General features: G+C 38.7%; 1 protein-coding gene across 7 annotated transcripts in view; it reads right to left on the reverse strand.

Moving 5' to 3' along the window:
* Positions 1–20207, reverse strand: part of CDKAL1 (CDKAL1 threonylcarbamoyladenosine tRNA methylthiotransferase) — a 700075-nt gene that overhangs the window by 492257 nt on the left and 187611 nt on the right. For all 7 annotated transcript variants that reach the window (XM_077769569.1, XM_077769571.1, XM_077769566.1 and 4 more), the window contains one exon: positions 14238–14286. In XM_077769569.1, the coding sequence (XP_077625695.1) occupies positions 14238–14286 (49 nt within the window). The remainder of the gene's footprint in view (positions 1–14237; positions 14287–20207) is intronic.

The following is a 20207-nucleotide window of genomic DNA, read 5'->3' on the forward strand; positions in this document are numbered from 1 at the left end:
ACTGGAGTGTTGTAAGTTTGAAATACTTTATGTAAGCCTCATGATAACCACAAGGAAAACTGTGTAGTAATAACACAAAAAAACAAGATACAGAAGCCAAAACATACTGATACAAAAAGACATCAAAACACACAAAAAAAGATAGAATAATAAACAAAACAACAGGTCTACAAAACAACCAGGAAACAATTAACAACATGGAAATAGTATTTCCTTGCCTATCAGTAATTATTTCTTTTTTTTTATATATATTGAGAGAGTACATGAATGCACCTGAGTGGGGAGGGGCAGAGGAAGAGGGAGAGAGAAAATCTTAAGCAGGCTCCATGCCCAGTGTGGAGCTTGATGCAGGGTTCAATCCCAGGACCATGAGATCATGACTTGAGCCAAAATCAAGAGTCAAATACTCAACTGACTAAGCCACCCAGATACCCCCAAAAATAATGATTTCAAATCTAAAAGGATTAAATTCTCCAATCAAAAGACACAGAATGTCTGAATGGACAAAAACAAACAAAGAGATCCCACAATATGCTGCCTATAAGAGACTTCACGTTAGCCTTAAAAAAATAAAAGTACCAATATTGTAAGAGACAAACAGACTTAAACAATAGTAAAGACCAAACATATCATTATCAAATGATAAAGGAGTCAAACATCAAACAGATATAACAACTGTAAATATTTATATACCTAACAGAGAACCCAAATATATAAAACAAGAAGTTTTATTATTTTATACATCACAGAGCTAATGTCAGAAATAAAAATAATACAATAATAGTTGGAAACTTTTAATAACCCAGTCTCAACAATGGATAGACAACCCAGAGAATCAATAAGGCAACAGCAAGTCTGAACAACACTATAGCCAAACAGACCTAACAGATATATACATAACATTCTATGCTACAACAGCAGAATACACATTCTTCCCAAGTACAAATGGAACACTTAATAGAAGAGACCATGTTAGGTCACAAAATGAGTCTTAGCAAATGCAAGAAGACTGAAATCACACCAAGTATCTTCTCTGACCATGATGGCGTGAAACTAGAAATTAACAGGAGGACAAATAGAAAAGTCACGGACACGTGGGAATTAAACAACACTCACCTGAGCCAATGAATCACGATGAAAATTAAGAGAGAAATAAAAGTTTCAAGAGATAAAGTGTACACACAACATATTGGAACTAGTGGGATGCAGCAAAAGCAATTCTATTCTAAAATCAAAGCTTATAGCAATAAAAACTTACATTAAGTGGTAAGAAATATACCAAATAAAAAACCTAACTCTAAACCTTAAAGAACTAGAAAAAGCCCAAACTTAGCATCAAAAGAGAAATAATAAAGATTAGATCAGAAATAATTAAAATAGAGAAGAGAAAAACAAAAGAAAAGATTAACCATACTAAAAGTTGGCTTTCTGAAAAGATAAACTTGACAAACGCATCGCTAGACTAACCAAAGGGGGAGGGAAAAACCTCAGATCAACAAAATTATAAATGAAAATGGAAATATTACAAATGATATCTCAGAAGTCGCTTGGGTGGCTCAGCTGGTCAAGAGCATGACATGGGCCCAGGTCATGAACCCACAGTTTGTGGGGTCAAGTCCCATGGTTGGGCTCTGTGCTGACAGCTCAGAGTCTGGAACCTGCATCAGAGTCTGTGTCTCCCTCTCCCTCTGCCCTCCCCCCTTGAGCTCTGTCTCTCACAAAAAATAAACACTTAAAAAAATTACAGCTGAAATCACAGAATTTCAAAGGAATTTCTATGTTCTACTATGAACAATTAAATGCCAACAAACCTGACAACCTAAAAGAAATGGAAACATTCTTAGAAACATACAACTTACCAAGACTCAATCAGGAAGAAACAAAAATTCTGAATAGCCTAATTACTAGTAAGGAGATTGAATCACTAATCAAAAATCTCCCAAAAGACAAAATCCCAGAAGCAGATGCCTTTACTGGTAAATTTTACCAAACCTGTAACAAATATTAAAATCAATCCTTCTTAAACTCTTCCAAAAAGCTCAAGAGGAGGAAACACTCCCAAACTCATTTTACAAAACCAACATTATCCTAATACCAAAACCAGAAAAAGTTACTAGTAGAAGAAAAAAAATCTATAGGCCAGTATCCCTGATGAATGCATGAAATAAATTTTAATAAAACACCCAACATCAATTCAGCAGCACACTGAAAGGATTATTCACTGTGATCAAATGAAACTTCTCTCTAGTGTGCAAGGATGACTCAACATCAGCAAATTAACCACTGTGATAAATCACATTAATAAAATACAATAAAAGAATCACATAATCCTATGAATAGATGTAGAAAAAACATTAGGCAAATTTCAACATCATTTCATAATTAAAAACTCTTAATTAGGCACAGAAGGGACATATCTCAATAAAATTAAAGCCGTACATGACAAGCCCACAATCAATATCATACTCAATGGTGAAAGGATGAAAGCTTTTCCTCTAAGAACAAGAACATGACAAGGGTGCCCACTCTTACCACTACTATTCAACATAGTACTAGAAGACCTACATAGTGCAATCAAGATAGAAAAAGAAATAAAACATATATAGGTTGAAAAAGAAGAAGTAAAATTAGCTCTGTTTGCAAATGATATGCTTTCATATATAGAAATCCTATAGGCTCAACCAAAAACACTGTCAGATCTAATCAATGAAGTCAGTAAAATTGTTGAATACAAAGTTCACCTGCAAAAATCAGTAATAGTTTTGTACACTAACAACGAAATTTCTGTACAAAAATTTTTAAAAACTGACCCCATATAAAACAGCATCACAAACAATAAACTACAATAATTTTAACTAAGGAGGAAAAAGATCCCTAGAATGGAGACACCTGGATGGCTCAGTCATTTAACTATCCAACTCTGGCTCAGGTCATGACCGCACAGTTTGTGCATTTAAACCCAGCTCCGGTTGGGTGAGTGTCTCACCCATGCACTCACTGTCAGCGTGGAGCCTGCTTGGGACTCTCTCTCTCATGGTTTCTCTTTCTTTAAAAAAAGAAATAAATAAAAAAAAAAAAAAAGATTTTTTAAAAAACCTCTACAATAAAAATTGTAAACTTTGATGAAATTAAGTGAGGAAGACATATATAAGTGGAAGGTATCACATGCTCATGTATTAGAAAAAATCAAATATCAAAATGTCAATACTAATCAATTCAATGCACTCCCCATAAAACTACAAAGGCATTTTTTCTCACAGAAGTAGAAAACACACTTCTAATATATAATTTATATGGAACTAGAAAAGATCACAAATAGCCAAAGAAATCCTGAGAAAGCGGAACAAAGCAGAAAGTATCATACTTCCTGATTTCAAACTATACTATACAGTTACAGTCATCAAAACAGTATGGTACTGAGAGCCCCAGAAATAAATCCATGCCTACAGAGCCAACTAATACTTAACAGGGGAGTGAACAATACTCAATGGAAAAAAGACAATCTACTCAGTAAGTGGTACTGGGATCACTGGATATTAACGTATACAATGATGAAACTGGACCCACATCTTATGTCACACAAAACTTAACTCAAATTCGATTAGACTTAAATATAAGACCTGAAACCATAAAACTCCTAGAAGAAAACATTGGAACAAATTTCCTTGATATGGGTCTTATTAATGATTTTTTGGATATGACACTTAAATCACAACCAACAAAATAAAAAATCAGCAAATGGGACTACATCAAACTAAAAAGCTCTGCACAGCAAAAGGAACCATGAAGAGAAGAAGGAAGGAAGGAAGGAGGCAATCTACAAAATAGGAAAAAATATTTGCAAACTATGTACCTGTTGAGGGGTTAATATCCAAAACACATAAAGAGCTCATGTAACTCAACAGTACAAAAACAAATAACCCAATGAATAAATGGGCAGAGGGCATAAACAGACACTTCTCAAAGGAGATATACCAAAGGCCAACAAGTACATGAAAAGATGCATCACCAGTCATAAGGGAAATGCAAATTAAAGCCACAATGATATACCACCTCACACCTATTAGAATGACCATCATCAAAAAACACAAGAGACAGGGGCACCTGGTTGGTTCAGTCGACTAAGCATCTGACTTCACCTCAGGTCATGGTCTCACAGTTCATGAATTCGAGCCTCATGTCAGACTCTGTGCTGACAGCTCAGAGCCTGGAGCCTGCTTCCGATTCTGTGTCTCCCTCTCTCTCTGCCCCTCCCCACTCACACACTCTGTCTCTGTCTCTCTCAAAAAATGAATAAGCATTAAACACACATACACACAAAGAGATAAATGTAGAGAGAAGAGAATCTTTGTCCACTGCCGGTAGGACTGTAAGTTGATACAGCCACTTTGGGAAACATTTATGGAGGATCCTCAAAAAACTAAAAATAGAACTACCATAAGATCTAGCAATTTCGCTTCTAAGAATATATCCAAAGGTGATTAAAAACACTAACTCATAAAGATATCTGAACCCCGTATTTAAAGCAGTATTATTTATGACAGCTAAGAAAGATATAGAAACAACCTAAGTGTCCATCAGTGGATGAATGTATAAAGAAGCTGTGCTTTATATTCACAATGGAATATTATTCAGCCACCAAAAAAGTAAAGAAACCCTGACATGTGCAACATGGGTGGACTTTGAAGGCATTCTGCTGAACTAATTAAGACAAAAACTGTATGATCTCACTTCTATGGGTGGCATGGAAAAGAGGAAAGAAAAACAAACTCATAGTAGAAGAGATCAGATTTGTGGCTACCATGGGCAGGGGGTGGTGGAGGAGAAAAGAGGGGGAAGTGCAGGAAAGCGGTCAAAGGTACAAACTTCCAGTTAGAAGATAAACAGGTGCCAGGGATGTAAGGTGCAGCATGATGACTATGGCTAACACTGCTCTCTGGCATCCAGGAAAGCTGTCAGGGGAGTTAATCCTAAGAGTTCTCACCACAAAGTGAAAAATCTTCCCCTTTGTTCTTGTCTTCCTTCTTTCCTTTTGATGGCATCTGTATGAGAAGGTGCAGGTTAGCTGAACTCAGAGTGGTAATTATTTCACAAGATACAGGAATCAAATCATCACCGCTGTATGTCGTAAATTTATACAGTGATGTACGTCAATTATGTCTCCATAAAACTGGAAGGGTCGGGGGAGGGAAACATCAAAGAGATTAATGCGTCCAAAACAGACTGAAAAGGGGGCAGAGTTGAAGGAGGGGAGGAGTGAACCTGCAGGTGAACCACCTCATACTGACCCCTAGAGGCCACTGTACAAGTTGGCTTCTACTCTGAGTAAGGTAGGTAGGGTGGGGGGACACCATGGAAGTTTGGGTAAAGGAGCGACATGGTCCCACCTGTGTTAAAAAAAAAAAATTGCAAGAGTTAACGTGTAAGTCCAATCTCCACAGTAGGCAACTCCTCGTTAATGTTTACACAAGGAAGGATGGGGCTACTTTCCCAGACAGATCAGTGGGACCACTAATAGGAAGGGTTGGGTCATGGGAAGCCTGAAAGGTTCAAGCTTAAAGTAATTTCCTTTCCTTGTTTTGAACAATTAAATCCACTGAACCATTTTAACAGTGTATTATGTGAAAACTCCGGTAAGACTATCAAACTAACAAACTATTCAACCCCCGATACCCTCCCATGTAGCCCCACTCCACAATGAAGAGGCAAAAGTTAATGAAATACCCAAGACTTCATAAAAATTAATTCCGTTAATAATGAAAGGTGGCTTCAAACCATAAGAAAATGAACCTTTGAACAGAAAAGGAAGTATAAGTGATAAACATACTAGAGCAGTGTAATTAAAGACAAACCAAAAACATGTAAAACACTTCTGAAGGTATCATAAAGTAGCAGAATCCACCTAGGGGGCACACGTAAGCATTTATTTTAGTTTTAACAGTTTTAAGAGCAGAAAAATTTTAGACAAGATGAACGTTATTTAACTACATTTTCATTTTTTCAAAAACGGTCAACATGACCATTTATAATGTTTAAAGAAGATCCTTCTCAGCATCGACTGGATATTTTGCAGCTAGGGCTGCTCAGCTGTGTATGTGTGGCTGATAATTTAGCTAATAAAGTTATACAGTTAGAGAAATACAGACAAGATACAACAAGGTGGCTTCTCTAATAGATGGTCCTTTCCAGTCATTATTCCCAACCAGCCATTACAAATGAAATGACATGGGAAACCAACGTAGTAATTCCTGTTGTAGAACTTAGCTGTTGGAGACCATAAGGAAATTTTCCCTATTGATCTTTCTAAACTATTATGATTTAGAAAACACTATCTGAGATACAATGGATTAAAAACATCCATTCTAGAAATAATGTATATTGAAGGACAGAGAACAAATAAGTTAAAATCCTATTGCTGATCTCAGGGATCAAAGGAGCGGAGAGAGAGGAAAAACCATAAACTGACTCATTTAAGAAGGTAGCAAAATATGGTTGCGAAACTATAACCACCTATTAACAGGATACATAAACTTCAACAGGCTCGCTCAAAAAAACCTAAATAAACTACAGCAATAAATGCCTGACTTTAGTTACTACAAAATAGAACTTATCACTTATTTAATTATACCAGTGTGACTGAGAAGTATTCCCAATGTACAAACCAATACGCAACATCTTCCACCACATTCAGACTATACAGTAACTGTCAGTTCTTACACATACTGAGAAGGTACACTGAAGTGTCCCTTGAAAGCATACTTTGAAAAAGAATAAAACGATTTTACTGAAAAACAAACCCTGAAAAAGTAGATGCGCTTTTGTGGTCCAATACCATCCCAGGTGGACCATGTTACATATCCAAGCTCAGTTCGCTCACTCATTAAGTTCGGAAAACATCCTCAAGTGAATCTCCACGGGACTTTCGGGAGGTTGCTCAGTTATTAACACTGATAAAAACCACGCTTGATATAACAATTTTGCCTTCCAGTCTCAATCCGTGACAAGTTTATACTCTGAATTACTATCAAATGCAAAATACAAAATCTGACAGACCGAAGATGAATAGCAATGTGTTAAATAAGAAGCAGCTATTTGGCGAAGTACCCTGGGAATTTAGGTCAGTCTAATCCAAGATTGCATCAATTACTGAGAAGTTAAGGGAAACGGAAAATCAATTAAACCTGCAGATTGTGCCATATTGGGAAAGTCTTCAATTACCAACACTGGAGGCATTTGGAATTGGACTGAATGAAATACCAGCAAACATATTCTTAACAATGGAGGCCTCTTTTATTAGAGGGGAAGAAAGAAATATGACTTAATAGTAAAAACATTTTTCTAACTTCAATAGGCAATGTTTATTTGCAATCATTTGTCTTACGTTATCCAGTAGACTACTTTTACAAAGCGAAGAATTTAAAGGATTCTCTATGTGCTTGGATGACTTAACAGACACACTTCAGAAGAAATACAGATTTATATTCCCTTCTGAGCTTTCATACAAAAAAAAATTTTTAACGACCATGTAAACCAAGACTAAGGTACATGAATATTTAAAATAAATAAATAAAAACCCTTTAAACACTGTACTTATTCCCTCAGACTCAGTTACACGCCTTGTTGAATTAGCAAGATGATAGGGAAGGAAATCCTAAATTCATTACAATCTGGTTTCTCCTAAAGTAAATGCCATAAATGGATGGAATTTTCAGGCCACTATCACAATAGTGAGGATTCATTCAGAATAACTTAAAACTTTCCATTTTGTTCCAACAAAGAGAGACATAAATGGAATATGCTTTATATGGTTTTATATTAATTACAATCAACACTTTTGGGCATCAAAATAGCTTATTAACTCATTTTTTAAAACATCACTTGGTATAACACAGCAGTAAGAAGAATGCTAACAGGCTGTGGCAGAGGCTGTATGTCCAAACTCCCATCAAGGAAGACATATGAAGAGAGCCCAACAGGAATCACATGTGGGAACAAGGCAGTCACGGCAAAACCCTCTAGTCAGGCAGTATTCCATCTGGCCTTTCTGGGCAGAGACTTGCTTCTCCACGGAGCATTTATCAATCAGGGTCCCAGCAAAGCAGATGGTACGCTGCATAATTGAAGAGGTTTTAATAAAGGGACTATTTACTAAGGTTTGGCAAGGTTAGGAAAACCAACAAGAGACAATGCAATACTCTCAGGCTGGCAACAATGGGGTGCTGTTTCCACCCCTGGGCCTGAAAAAGCAAAGGAAGGGAACAGCTAGAAGAACCTGGAGAAAGAGATGAAGAGAATGAGCCACCTGGCAGGATCTGTGGCCACAAGTGAGAGAGCACAAAACCGGCAGAAGCAGGGAAGAAGAGGCTGGGGAAGTGTAACAAATACTCCTATGTCACCCTCTAGTCAGGCCTCCAGTCTCTGGCTGGAAAAACCCAAGTAGATACCGAATAGCAAGGATCCTCCTGACGCAACACACACAGGCCAGCCTCAACGGACACGTGTCAAGGCAGAGAGCCGGTCTGTGAGTGTAAACGGAACTTACCCACTCAGGTGCAGGACGTGAGATAAACACAGCGCAAGCTACAAATATCCAGGAAACATCAAATGGCTCATTTTGGCTCGAGCAAAAGGTGTATGTACGGAATCAATGGGAGAAAAGGTGAAAATGACAGGCGGGAGTAAAAGATAATTAAGATCACACTAGGAAGTCACAGTTTGAAGGTACACATGCAGAAGCACCTTCAAATCCATAGTCCCAGGATAATGGCAGCAGTGTATACAGTCAGACTGGAAGAAGAGTCACTTTTAGCAGTTAGATGATCCCAGCAGACTAGGTATTAAGAAGGTAGTAAGAAACAGTAACAAAAATTGATCCCGCAGTATATGTAAAAGGTATCTGAAAAGTCATATCCATTTAATCATCTCCATTTTGAACCAAGAAACCTGAGCCTCAGAAAAGTAACATGGTGAGAGGCACCTGGCTGGCTCCGTCGGTTGAGCGTCTGACTTTGACTCATGATGTTGTAATTCATGAGTTCAAGCCCCACGCTGGGCTCTCTGCTGTCAGCCTGTCAGCACAGAGCCGTCTTCAGATCCTCTGTCCTCCTCTCTCTGTCTCTCTCCCAAAAATAAATATTTTAAAAAAGAGAACATAACTTGCTGAAAGTCAACCGAGAACTAATTGTGTTACAAACACCACAATATTTCACCAACTTGTGCTTTCTAAATGAAATACTGTAAACAGAAAGTGAACAACAGAAGTTGATTGACAAGTACAGAGCTCCATGAACTTGGAGATCTCAGATGAGTCATCTGACCCCTTCCCTAGTTCACCTTCCTCATCTCCAACTAAGAGCACCTATGAAAATTATTTTTTCCATCTCTAAAGTTCTCCCGTTGTAATACTAATACTTAATTCATCAGCCTTGCCAGCCTCAAGTCAATCTGCCAATGAACATTCCCATCAACTTCATCTTCAACTCATCTCTGGCTGTGACCTCTCAAATTAAATCTGATTTCAACCTCCCCAACAAATGAACTCAAGCTAAAACTCGAGTGAGAAGCCACCTCCAGTTGGCTCGATGTACAGGCCTTCTGTGATACTGCGATATAACAGAAATATATGTTTGGTCTTCATTCTCAGTTCCTAGTACAGAGCCCCTAAAACTCTTATAATTCCCTGAGTGATAAGGGTGAGGGGAGCCTTTTTGGTTACTCTTTTTTTTTTTTTACAAATAGTTTATTGTCAAATGGGTTTCCACATAACATCCAGTGCTCATCCCCACAANTTTTGGTTATTCTAAATAAGCCCCTTTCAACCATATCTGGATTTATGCTAATCAGGTAACTTAACTCTTAAGAGGTGAGGGCTGGTTGCCAAAGGAACCAACAACGTAACTAAAAGGTTGGATCTTTCATCCCCACCTCCAAATTTTGGGAGTTCAAGCAGCACTGGCCAATGATTTCATCAATCATGTCTGTGTAATGGACACTCCACAGAAATCCTCCAAGCTGATAAATGTACTGAGGTCCTGGGAGGGTGGCATACCCAGAGAGGGCATGGAAGGTCCACTTCCATTAGCACATAGCTTGCCCTGTGCATTTCTTCTAGGTGGATGCTCCTGAGCTGTATCCTCCATAATAAAACAGTAATAATAAGTAAAAGGTTTTCCTGAATTCTACAAGCCACTCTAGCAAATCATCAAACCTAAATAGGGGGTCATGGGAACGAAACTTACAGCTGATCTGTCAGAAGTACAGGTGACAATCTAGACTTGCAACTGACATCCAGAGTGGTGGGTAGTCTAATGAAACTGAGCCCTTAATCTACGAGGTCTATACTAACTCCAGATAGTTCATGCCAAAATCAGTCGGTATAGCCCTTTTGATTCCCTTTAGCGGCACTGTGGTAGTTGCCTTATGAAAGATCAAGTGCCTTATGAAAGGCAGCAAAAAGGGAGGCAAGAAGAAAGTGGCTGATCTGTTTTCTAAGAAAGATCAGTAGGAGGTAAAAGCACCAGCTATGTTCAGTATAAGAAATATTGGAAAAAACACTAATCACAAGAACTCAAGGAATCAAAATCATTTCTGATGGCTTCAAGGATAGTGTTTTAGAAGTGAGCCTTGCTTATCGGCAGAATGACGAAGCTCCATTTAGAAAATTAAAGCTAATTACTGAGGATGTTCAGTGCAAAACTTTCCTAATTTCCATGGCATGTATCTTACCAGTGCTCCAAAATGTGCTCCATGGTCAAAAAGGGAGAAAAGGCTTGTCAGTCTATTCACCCACTCCATAATGTCTCTGACAGCAAAATAAAAATGCTGAAAGAGCCCAAGTGCGAACTGGGAAAACTGATTAAGCTTCATGGTGAAGGTTCTGGAAAAGCTCCTGGGGATAAGGCTGATGCTCAAGTTGAACAAGCTAATGGAATATCAGCCCCTAGTCCAAGAATCTTGTTTAAAATTCAGACATTTAATGGCGACAAATAAAAAATCCTATTTGTGATGTTTTAAAAAAAATGCTTAGTATAGAAAACCTACCAATTTGGTGTCACAAGTATTGTCATTATAGAAAAACATCCTTTACCTTCCCCTTCTATGATTTCCTATAGAGATTATATCTCTGCAAGCCATGTGGCCACCTTCCGAGCACAATATTACTATTTGTTTTTGTCTGTTTTTAAATTAGACTTTGTTTTACATCAGTTTTAGGTTCACAGCAAAATCAAGCAGAAAAGTACAGAACTCCTATATACCATCCCACCACCAAGCTGTCCCCATTTATCAACATCCTCCACCATAATGGTACATGTGTTACATCAATGAGCCTACAATGACACATCTTTATAACTCAAAGACCATACTAAGTTCACTCATGGTGCTGAACATTCTATGGGTTTGGAAAAACGTGTACCACCGTGTATCCACCATTAAAGTAGCACACAGAATGGTATCACTGCCCTAGAGCATTCCTGTATAGCCTATTCATCTTTCTCCCCTCCTCCCCAACCCTGGCCAACACTGATCTTTTTACTACCTCTTTGGTTTTTCCTTTTTCAGAAGTCACAGAGTTGGAACTACACAGTGTATAGCCATTTCTGATTGGCTCCTTTCGCTTAATGTGCTTTTAAGTTTCCTGTATGTCTTTTCATAACTTGGTGGCTCATTTCTTTTCAGCACTGGTTACTATTCCACAGCCTCTATGTAACACAGTTTGTTTAGCCTTTCTCAGAAGGACGTCTTGGTTGCTTCCACTTTTGGCAATTATGGTTCATAAAGCAGCTATCAAACATCTGTGTGCAGGTTTTCATCCAGGCACAAATTTTCAAGTCCTCTGGGTATACGCCCAGGACTTGCTGGATCATATGCTCAAAGTATGTTGGTCTTGTAACAAAGTGCCCAACTGTTTTCCAAAATAGTGGCACCACTGCCCACTACTCCTAGCGGTGAAGGAGAGTTCCTGTTACTCCACCCGCTCACCAGCATTTAGGGTTGTCAGTGGTACAGATTCCAGCCATACAAGTAAGTGTGTGGTGGTATTTCCTTGTTTTAGGTGCATTTCTTTAAAGAGCTATGAGGTGAAACATCTTTCCATGTGCTTATTTTCCATCTATGTATCTTCTGTGGTAAGGTGTCTGATGAGTTATTTGGTCCATGTTTTAACTGCGTTGTTGATTTTCTCACTCTTGAACTTTAAAAGTCCTTTATATATTTTAGATAATAGTTCTTCATCAGATATATCTTTTGCAAACCTTTTCTACCAGTCTGTAACTTGTCTTCTTACTCTCTTGACAGTCTCCTCTTGCAGAGGAGAAGTTCTTAATTTTAATGGAGTCCAGCTGGTCAGTTCTTTCTTTCACAGATCAAGCCTTTGGTGTTGCATCTAAAAAAGTCATCCATACCCCAGGTCACGTACATTTTCTTCTGTGCTATCTTTATCACCATTAATTTAAAATATGTATTATATATATACACACACACACACGCACACATACATATATAGTGAGTTACCAGCATGCGGCTGGTACTTAAGACAGAAAATAAGTAAGGCAACAAAACCCACAAGCATCCTGAAGCACTGCTTTCAGAAACTCAAGCAAACAACCGCTAACCCAGTGAGATTCCAGAATTTATTTTGAGAGAGACAGACACAGCACGAGGGAGGGAGGGGCAGAGAGAGGGAGGGAGAGGGAGAATCCCAAGCAGGCTCCGCACGACCAGCACAGAGCCTAACATGGAGCTCGAACCCACAAAGCCCAAAGATCATGATCTGAGCCAAAATCAAGAGTTGCGTGCTAAACCAACTAGGCCACCCAGGGCCCTTAAAAGTAGTGCTTTTTTCCCTCTTCTTTAATGTTTGTTTATTTTTGAGAGACAGAGAGAGACAGAGCATAAGTAGGGGAGGGGCAGAGACAGGGAGACAAAGAATCCGAAGCAGAGGCTCCAGGCTCTGAGCTGTCAGCACAGAGCCCAACACTTGGTCTGAACCCACAAGCTGTGGGATCATGACTTGAGCCGAAGTCAGACACTCAACAGACAGAGCCACCCAGGGGCCCCAAAAGTATTTACAAAAATAGTAACTACCACCAATTAGGTGATATAAAAACATGCAAATAATGTCAACTATATCTAACTAAAACTGCAAAAAAAAAAAAAAAAAAAAGAAATACATATAAGTAAATCATTTCCCTATCTTAAAATTGATTGTCTTCCTGACCTAAAGCTCAAATGAAATCTATTTCACAGAAAAATAAAAATGAGATTAAGAAAAGACTATGACCTGACTCTATAAGCCAATCAATATATGCCTCCTGCATTAGACTGATCGGTGCACAAAGCAGTCAAGAACAAAATGTTTTAATTTTATATTTAAATAAATGTTACCTAAGTGATATTTTTATAATATAGTTCAAACAATACAGTAGTTTCCCTTTCTTATCACCTCAGGGATAGACCCCGGTGGATACCTGAAACCATATATATATATATATATACACACACACACACATACACGTATATATATATATATACATATATATACACACACACACACATCCAAACCCTGGATGTACTGTGTTTTTTCCTACGCATACAGAGCTATGATGAAGCTGAATTTATAAATTAGCCCCAGTAAGGGATTAACAACAATAACTAATAACAAAATAGAAAAATTACAACCCTAGTCTATAATAAAAGTTATGTGGATGTGGTGTCTCTCTCTCAAAGTATCCTACTATCGGGGCACCTGTGTGGCTCAGTCAGTTAAGCATTCAACTTCAGCCCAGGTCATGATCTCACAGTTCATGAGTTTAAGCCCCATGGTGGGCTCTGAGCAGACAGTTCAGAGCCTGGAGCCTGCTTCTCTTTCTGTGTCTCCCTCTCTCTCTGTCCTTCCCCTACTCATGTTCATTCTCTCTCTTTCTCTGAAAAAATGAATGAATGAATGAATGAATGAATGAATGAATAAAACATAATATAACATAACACAACATAACATTAAACACCCAAGTGTCTTGCTCTCCTGTATTCACCCTTCTACTTGTGATGATAAGGTAGAAGTGAGGTGGACGAGGCAGGCATGCGATGCAGGCTCTGGCTATTGCTGACCTTCTAATGACAGTTAGGAGGACCATCTGCTTCTGCACATCAGCTGACTGTGGCTAACTGTATCCAGAAGGCAAAACTGCACATAGAGGGGGACTACTGTATATATCTGCTTATCCCACTCCCACAATTACCTTTAATTGTTTCCTCCACAACTTCTACCACTCGATCTATCTGTTGAACCTAAAAAGAAAACAAAATGGTTAGACAAGTTATTTACATGAGATAAGAAACATTAATTTGTGTTGACCCTTCTGCTCGAGACAATGCAACACATTTTCTAAGCACATGAACTCAGCTTTTCTTTAATTCATGCATTTGGAGATATTATTTAAAAAATTCTGTATTAATGTTTTATGTTACAGTGAAGTATGAAATTACCACTCTCCTGTCCTCCCACGATAACTGAGGAAATCCTAACACATTTAAATGAACTGCCTGGCATTCTGTTAGCATAGCCTATCAACATCAACTCAACACATCCAGGGACATAAACTGAAGTTTAATTAAAACATGTCCCTTCACAGATTCTCTTCTTTTCATTCTTCAAGAAAAATGGCATGAAATGACAACCTACGCAAAAGGACGTGCCGGTACTGAGGAGATCTACCCCAAATTCTCTGCTTTATTCTTCTAACATTGAGACCCCTTCTAATGAATGTCTCCCACGTGCTGGGCGCTGTGCTCAGGTCAAAGGAATATCAAGTCAAAGAGTGCGTCTCAGAGAACCAAACGTGACTCTCAAGAAATAAGCCGGATCAGGATAGGAGAAGCCCACTCAGGAGACTGAGTGAGAGTGGCTAGGGTGTACTGCAAGAGCTAAAGAAAGGGAGAAAGTCAGAAAGGAAGGAAGCATTAAGTTGATATTACTTACACCTCACCCAAGTCTCAAGTCATTGCTTTATTATAGAATACATGCTCATCGAAAAAATTCAAACAAATCAGAAATATTAAAAAGGAAATAAAGTAACCTGTAACATCCCACACCCTCCATTTCTGCTCCTAAGATAATTAGTTTCATAATTATAAACCGTAATTATAAACCATTCATAATAGTTTAATAAGTAGATACCAAGACATTTGCCAGTGGAGAATATTTACATATAGCTTTGTTCTGCACTTTTTTCCTTACAAATTATGAGATAAATAGGTAGACAAATGAGAGAGAAAATAACAATCCTGCCTCTACACACCATCCATACATAAGGTCTACTTCATTTATGTTAGTAGTTGCCTAGTATCTCATGTAGAGATAAACCATAATGCATTCATCCACTCCCGAGCTGATGGACCCTTACGTTATTTCTAATCTTTCACTATTATACAACAATGCTGCAGTGAACTCAAATGAGACAAGAACCTTTTAAAAAGACTTTAATAAAAGCGCAATGGCAAACCTCTTGAGTATTCCACCGGCCTCGGTGTCTTAAAGGAAATAAGGAAAGACTTTTGAGAACACACTTGAACTTGATTCTGCTTCTGACCACTCAGCCCAGCATAATGGCAGGAGTAGCAGTAATTATTGAGAAACTGCCAAAGGCAAAGTAAATCTCTGCTGGATCTTTAGTCCCAAACAAACCTACCTTGCTGGAGCCACTAGGTTCTGGTTTTATGAAGAGAATTCACGTGGCTCCCTTAGAGAATGTGATCAAAGCCAAAATAACAGAGTTCAAAGAGGAGGAAAGTAGCCAATAGGGTCACATGCTACGGAGATAGTGAGTGAACCCAGAGAATGGAATGCATACGCCTGATTTAACAATGAGGGAATCGATGAACTTAGGGGAACAAGTGAGCTCAGCAGTAATGAATCATAACTAAGAAACCAGTGACAGCAAATAGAGACCACTCTTAAAGACAGATGGACAGAAAGAAGAGGAGATGTGGGTAGGACAAGGAAGGAAGAGTAGATCAAATTTCCCAGTGAATGTGGACGAATGACCAAGGTATCAGTTGAGGATGTTAAGAGAGAGAATAAAATTAGTGCAAGATGAGATAACTCCACAGTGGAATCAAAACACAAAAGCTTTCCTACCCAGCTGGACATCTCATCACTCAGAGGGATCACTGCACCCAGCCTGGCAGCACACAGACTGAGAGAGTCAGAATAACCTGGAGAAGAGGCAGTTAAAACATGAAAAAGTTGAAGATAAGCTAAAACTATAACATTCTTAGAAGAAACACAGCCATAAACATACGTGAACCTTAGGTTAGATGCTGGTGTCTTAGACATTACACCAAAAACACAAACCACAAAAGATAAAAGATAAAATTATAACCTCTTGGTACATTAAAGGACACCATCAACAAAGTAACAAGACAACACAGAAAATGGGAGACATAAACATGACAGGCTTTAGATCTAAAATATATAAGAAGTTCCTGCAACTCAATAAGGAAAAATCAAGTAAATCGTTCAGAAATGGGGAAAAGATCCAGACACTTTTGCAAGGAAGATACATGAATGGTCAATAACCATATGAAAAAAATGTTCAATATCATTAGGCAACGAGGGAATGTGAATCAAAATCACAATGGAGGGGCTCCTGGGTGGCTCAGTTGGTTAAGCATCCAACTTCGCTCAGGTCATGATCTCACAGTTTGTGAGTTTGAGCCCCGCATCAGGCTCTGTGCTGACAGGTCAGAGCCTGGAGCCTGCTTCAGATTCTGTGTCTCCCTCTCTCTCTGCTCCTCCCTTACATGTGCTCTTTCTTAAAAAAAAAAAAAAAAAAAATTAAAATTAAAATTTTTTAAAAAATCACAATGGAGGGATGGGGAACTATTGTTTAATGGGTAGAGAGTTTCAGTTTGGAAAGAGGAAAACATCCTGGAGGTGGATGAGATGATGGTTGCACAATATTGTGAATGCACTTAAAGCCAATGAAACATACACCTGAAATTACTCAAAGTAGTACATTTTATGTTATACATACTTTACAAGAATGAGATACTACTCCCACCCACTAGGACAGCCATAATCAAAAGGGCAGACAATAACAAGCGCAGGCGAGGATACAGAGAATCTGGAACATTTCTACGTTGCTAGTGGGGATGTAGTAAAAGGGTGCAGTTGTTTTTGGAAAATCGTCAGGCAGGGTCTCAAACAGTTAAACAGAGTTGCAATAGGATTCCAGTCCTAAGTATACACCCAGGAGAAATGAAAACAAATGTCTACACAAAACCTTCTACACAAACGTTCATAACAGCACTATTCATAATAAGCAAAAGGTGGAACCAACTCAAGTTTCATCAGCTGATGATTCGGTCAACAAAAGGGTGAATATCCATACAATGAAACATCATTCAACCATAAAGGGGAACATGATAGACAGCAGTCCCCCGCTTCCTGGTGGTTTCATCTTCCAAGGTTTCGTTTACCTGCAATGCAGAAGCAGATGACCCCTCCTCTGACGTATCGTCAGAAAGTCAACAGCAGCCTACGCCTCCGTCACAGCGCGCATGCCCCTCCACTCACGCAGGCGTGTTACCATCGCACATCATCACAATGCGGAGGAGGAGTACAGCACCGTAAGATACTTTGAGAGACAGGCCACACTCACGTATTAGATTGCATGATACATTACATCACATTATACTTTTATTAGTGCGTATGACTATAACTGTTCTATTTTAGTAAAAGTAATTGTTAATCTCTTAATTTGCCTAATTTATAAATTACACTTCAGTATAGGTATGTATGTATGTATAGGGAAAAAAAAAACAACATTGTATAATACAGAGCTCAGGGCAACCCACACTATCTGCATGCACTGGGCGACTTGGAACCCCCTCCACCATGGATAACGGGGTGACTACTTTATGCTAATGAAAAGAAGCCAGACCAAAGAAGTCAAATACTGTACGACTCCATGTGTATAAACTGGCCAGAATGGGACAAGCCCCAGAGACAAAGCAGATCACTGAGTGCCCATGAACGGCTGTACCAGAAATGAGAGAAGCTGTCAGGGAGGGCTGGCTTTCCTTCTGGAGTGACAGAAATATTCTAAAATTGGTGACTGCGGCATGATTCTGAATATATTAAAAATCATTAAATTATACACGCTTCATGACAGCACTGTATGGTATGTCCATTATATCTCAAAAAGGCTATAATAATAATAGTAATAATAATAATAATAATACAGGCTGAGGGTGGTCAAACGTTCTAATGTCGAGGTCATGAAACTTAAAGAAACACTGAGGATAATATTCCAAATTAAAGGAGGCTTCAAAAAACCTGACAACTGAATGCAACTTTGGATTTGAGGCTTTTTCTTTTCCTATCAAGGACAATATTGGGACAATGGCAAGAGCTGAATATGGTCTGCACATGAGCCTAAGTGTATCAATGTTAATTTCCTGATTTCTATAACGAGACTCTAGTAGTGTATGAAAATATTCTCATTTTTTTAATATATGGGTACTCAGTAGTAAAGAGGCATCAAGTTTGCATCTTAGTCTCCAAAGGATCAGAAAGAAAGGTGTATGTGTGTGTGTATATATCTTCAAAGGTAATTATAAGCAAATTTATTAAAATATTAACATTTGCAGAATCTGGGTAAAGAGCATATGGTAATTCCTTTTGTTTGCAACCTTCCTGTAAGTGTGAAACTATGTCAAAATAAAAGTTTGAAATATGTGTATGTGCGTATATACGTGTTGAAGAAATTATGAGAATTTCTTTTACGATGATAGTCACACAGAATTTGCTCGAAAGTATGTATGCAGCTGAAAATATATTCTCTGATTTTGACATTTTATTTTATATGTGAGAGAGAGAGGAGGGGAGAGAGAGAGAAAGAGAAAAAGAGAGAGAGAGAGAATGCATGAGCGAGCAGGGGAGGGGCAGAGAGATGGAGACAGAATCTGAAGCAGGCTCCACGCTCTGAGCTGTCAGCACAGAGACCGACGTGGGCTGTGAGATCATGACCTGAGCCAAAGTCAGATGCCTGGCCAACCAGGCCACCCAGGCGCCCCACTGTCTGATTTCTTTAAAGAAGAACTTGATTCCATTTGCTTTATGGCAGAAAAATCCATGTTCCCTACACATAATTTAATCACTCGGCATGTGGAGGACCTCTAGAACTTGAAAAAGAAGGGTCTACCAAACATTAAGAAAATAAAAACAGCACTTGATTACAAACACACAGGGGGAAAGTTCAGTGAATGATTTAAAGAAAATACTGTGTTGCTCCCGTTTCTAGTGAGGTGGATACTGGAGGAAGTGGTGGGGTTCAAGAAGGGAAGGAGGGGGCAGTTAAATGGGAGAGGGGAGTTAGGAGGCAAAAAAACAAAAACAAAAACAAAAAAACCCAACATGTGGGAGGCAGGGAGAGAAGAAAAAACAATCAGGAGAGAACGAACTCAAGATCCACATAGAGTAATCGAGACTATATTGAATTCATTCTGGAGAGAAAAGGAAAGCTGTTCTTAATTAATACTATAAATTGTAGCCCTGAACACACAAGAGCTTGGTTTCTGGCATATAATTCAAATAAAATAAATAAAACAGTATCTTGTGTCCTTCAGGCACTTAGTTATAAATACACAGGGGGGGAAAAGCATGCAGTACGTTCTATTACCCACTCCATATGTTCTCGACAACGAAGAAAGGAGTTAGTGAGCAAACAATTCATAAATAACATTAATGAGTCACTCTGCTGCGAAACTTTTAAAAGAAATCCATAAAAGTATTTTATTCAGCTATTATGAACTACTCTGAATTTCTAACTAAACACATATTGAAGAAACAAACCTATACAAAGTCACCTAAAGCAAGTCAAAGTGCTCTTGGTTTGGAGCAGTGCTATCCAACAGAACTTTCTACAACGGTGGAAATGTTAATACGCTGGGCCACCCAACATGGCAGCCACTGGCCCACGCGACTTGAAATGCAGCTACTGGGACTGAGAAACTAACTTTCAATGTGAATTAATTTAAACAGTCACACGCGGCTGCTGGCAGCCAGACCAGAAAGTACAGGTTTAGCATCTGGCTGAGACAGCCACCCAGCGTGCGGCAGTTTGTGATGGCACCTCCAGGAAGCTAACACACATCGCAGACACAGTTCTGCCAATGAGGATAGAAAAAAAAAAAAAAAAAAAGAA

The sequence above is a fragment of the Crocuta crocuta genome, unplaced genomic scaffold (genome assembly GCF_008692635.1).
Source record: "Crocuta crocuta isolate KB4526 unplaced genomic scaffold, BGI_CrCroc_1.0 scaffold145, whole genome shotgun sequence".
NCBI classification, from domain to species: domain Eukaryota; kingdom Metazoa; phylum Chordata; class Mammalia; order Carnivora; family Hyaenidae; genus Crocuta; species Crocuta crocuta.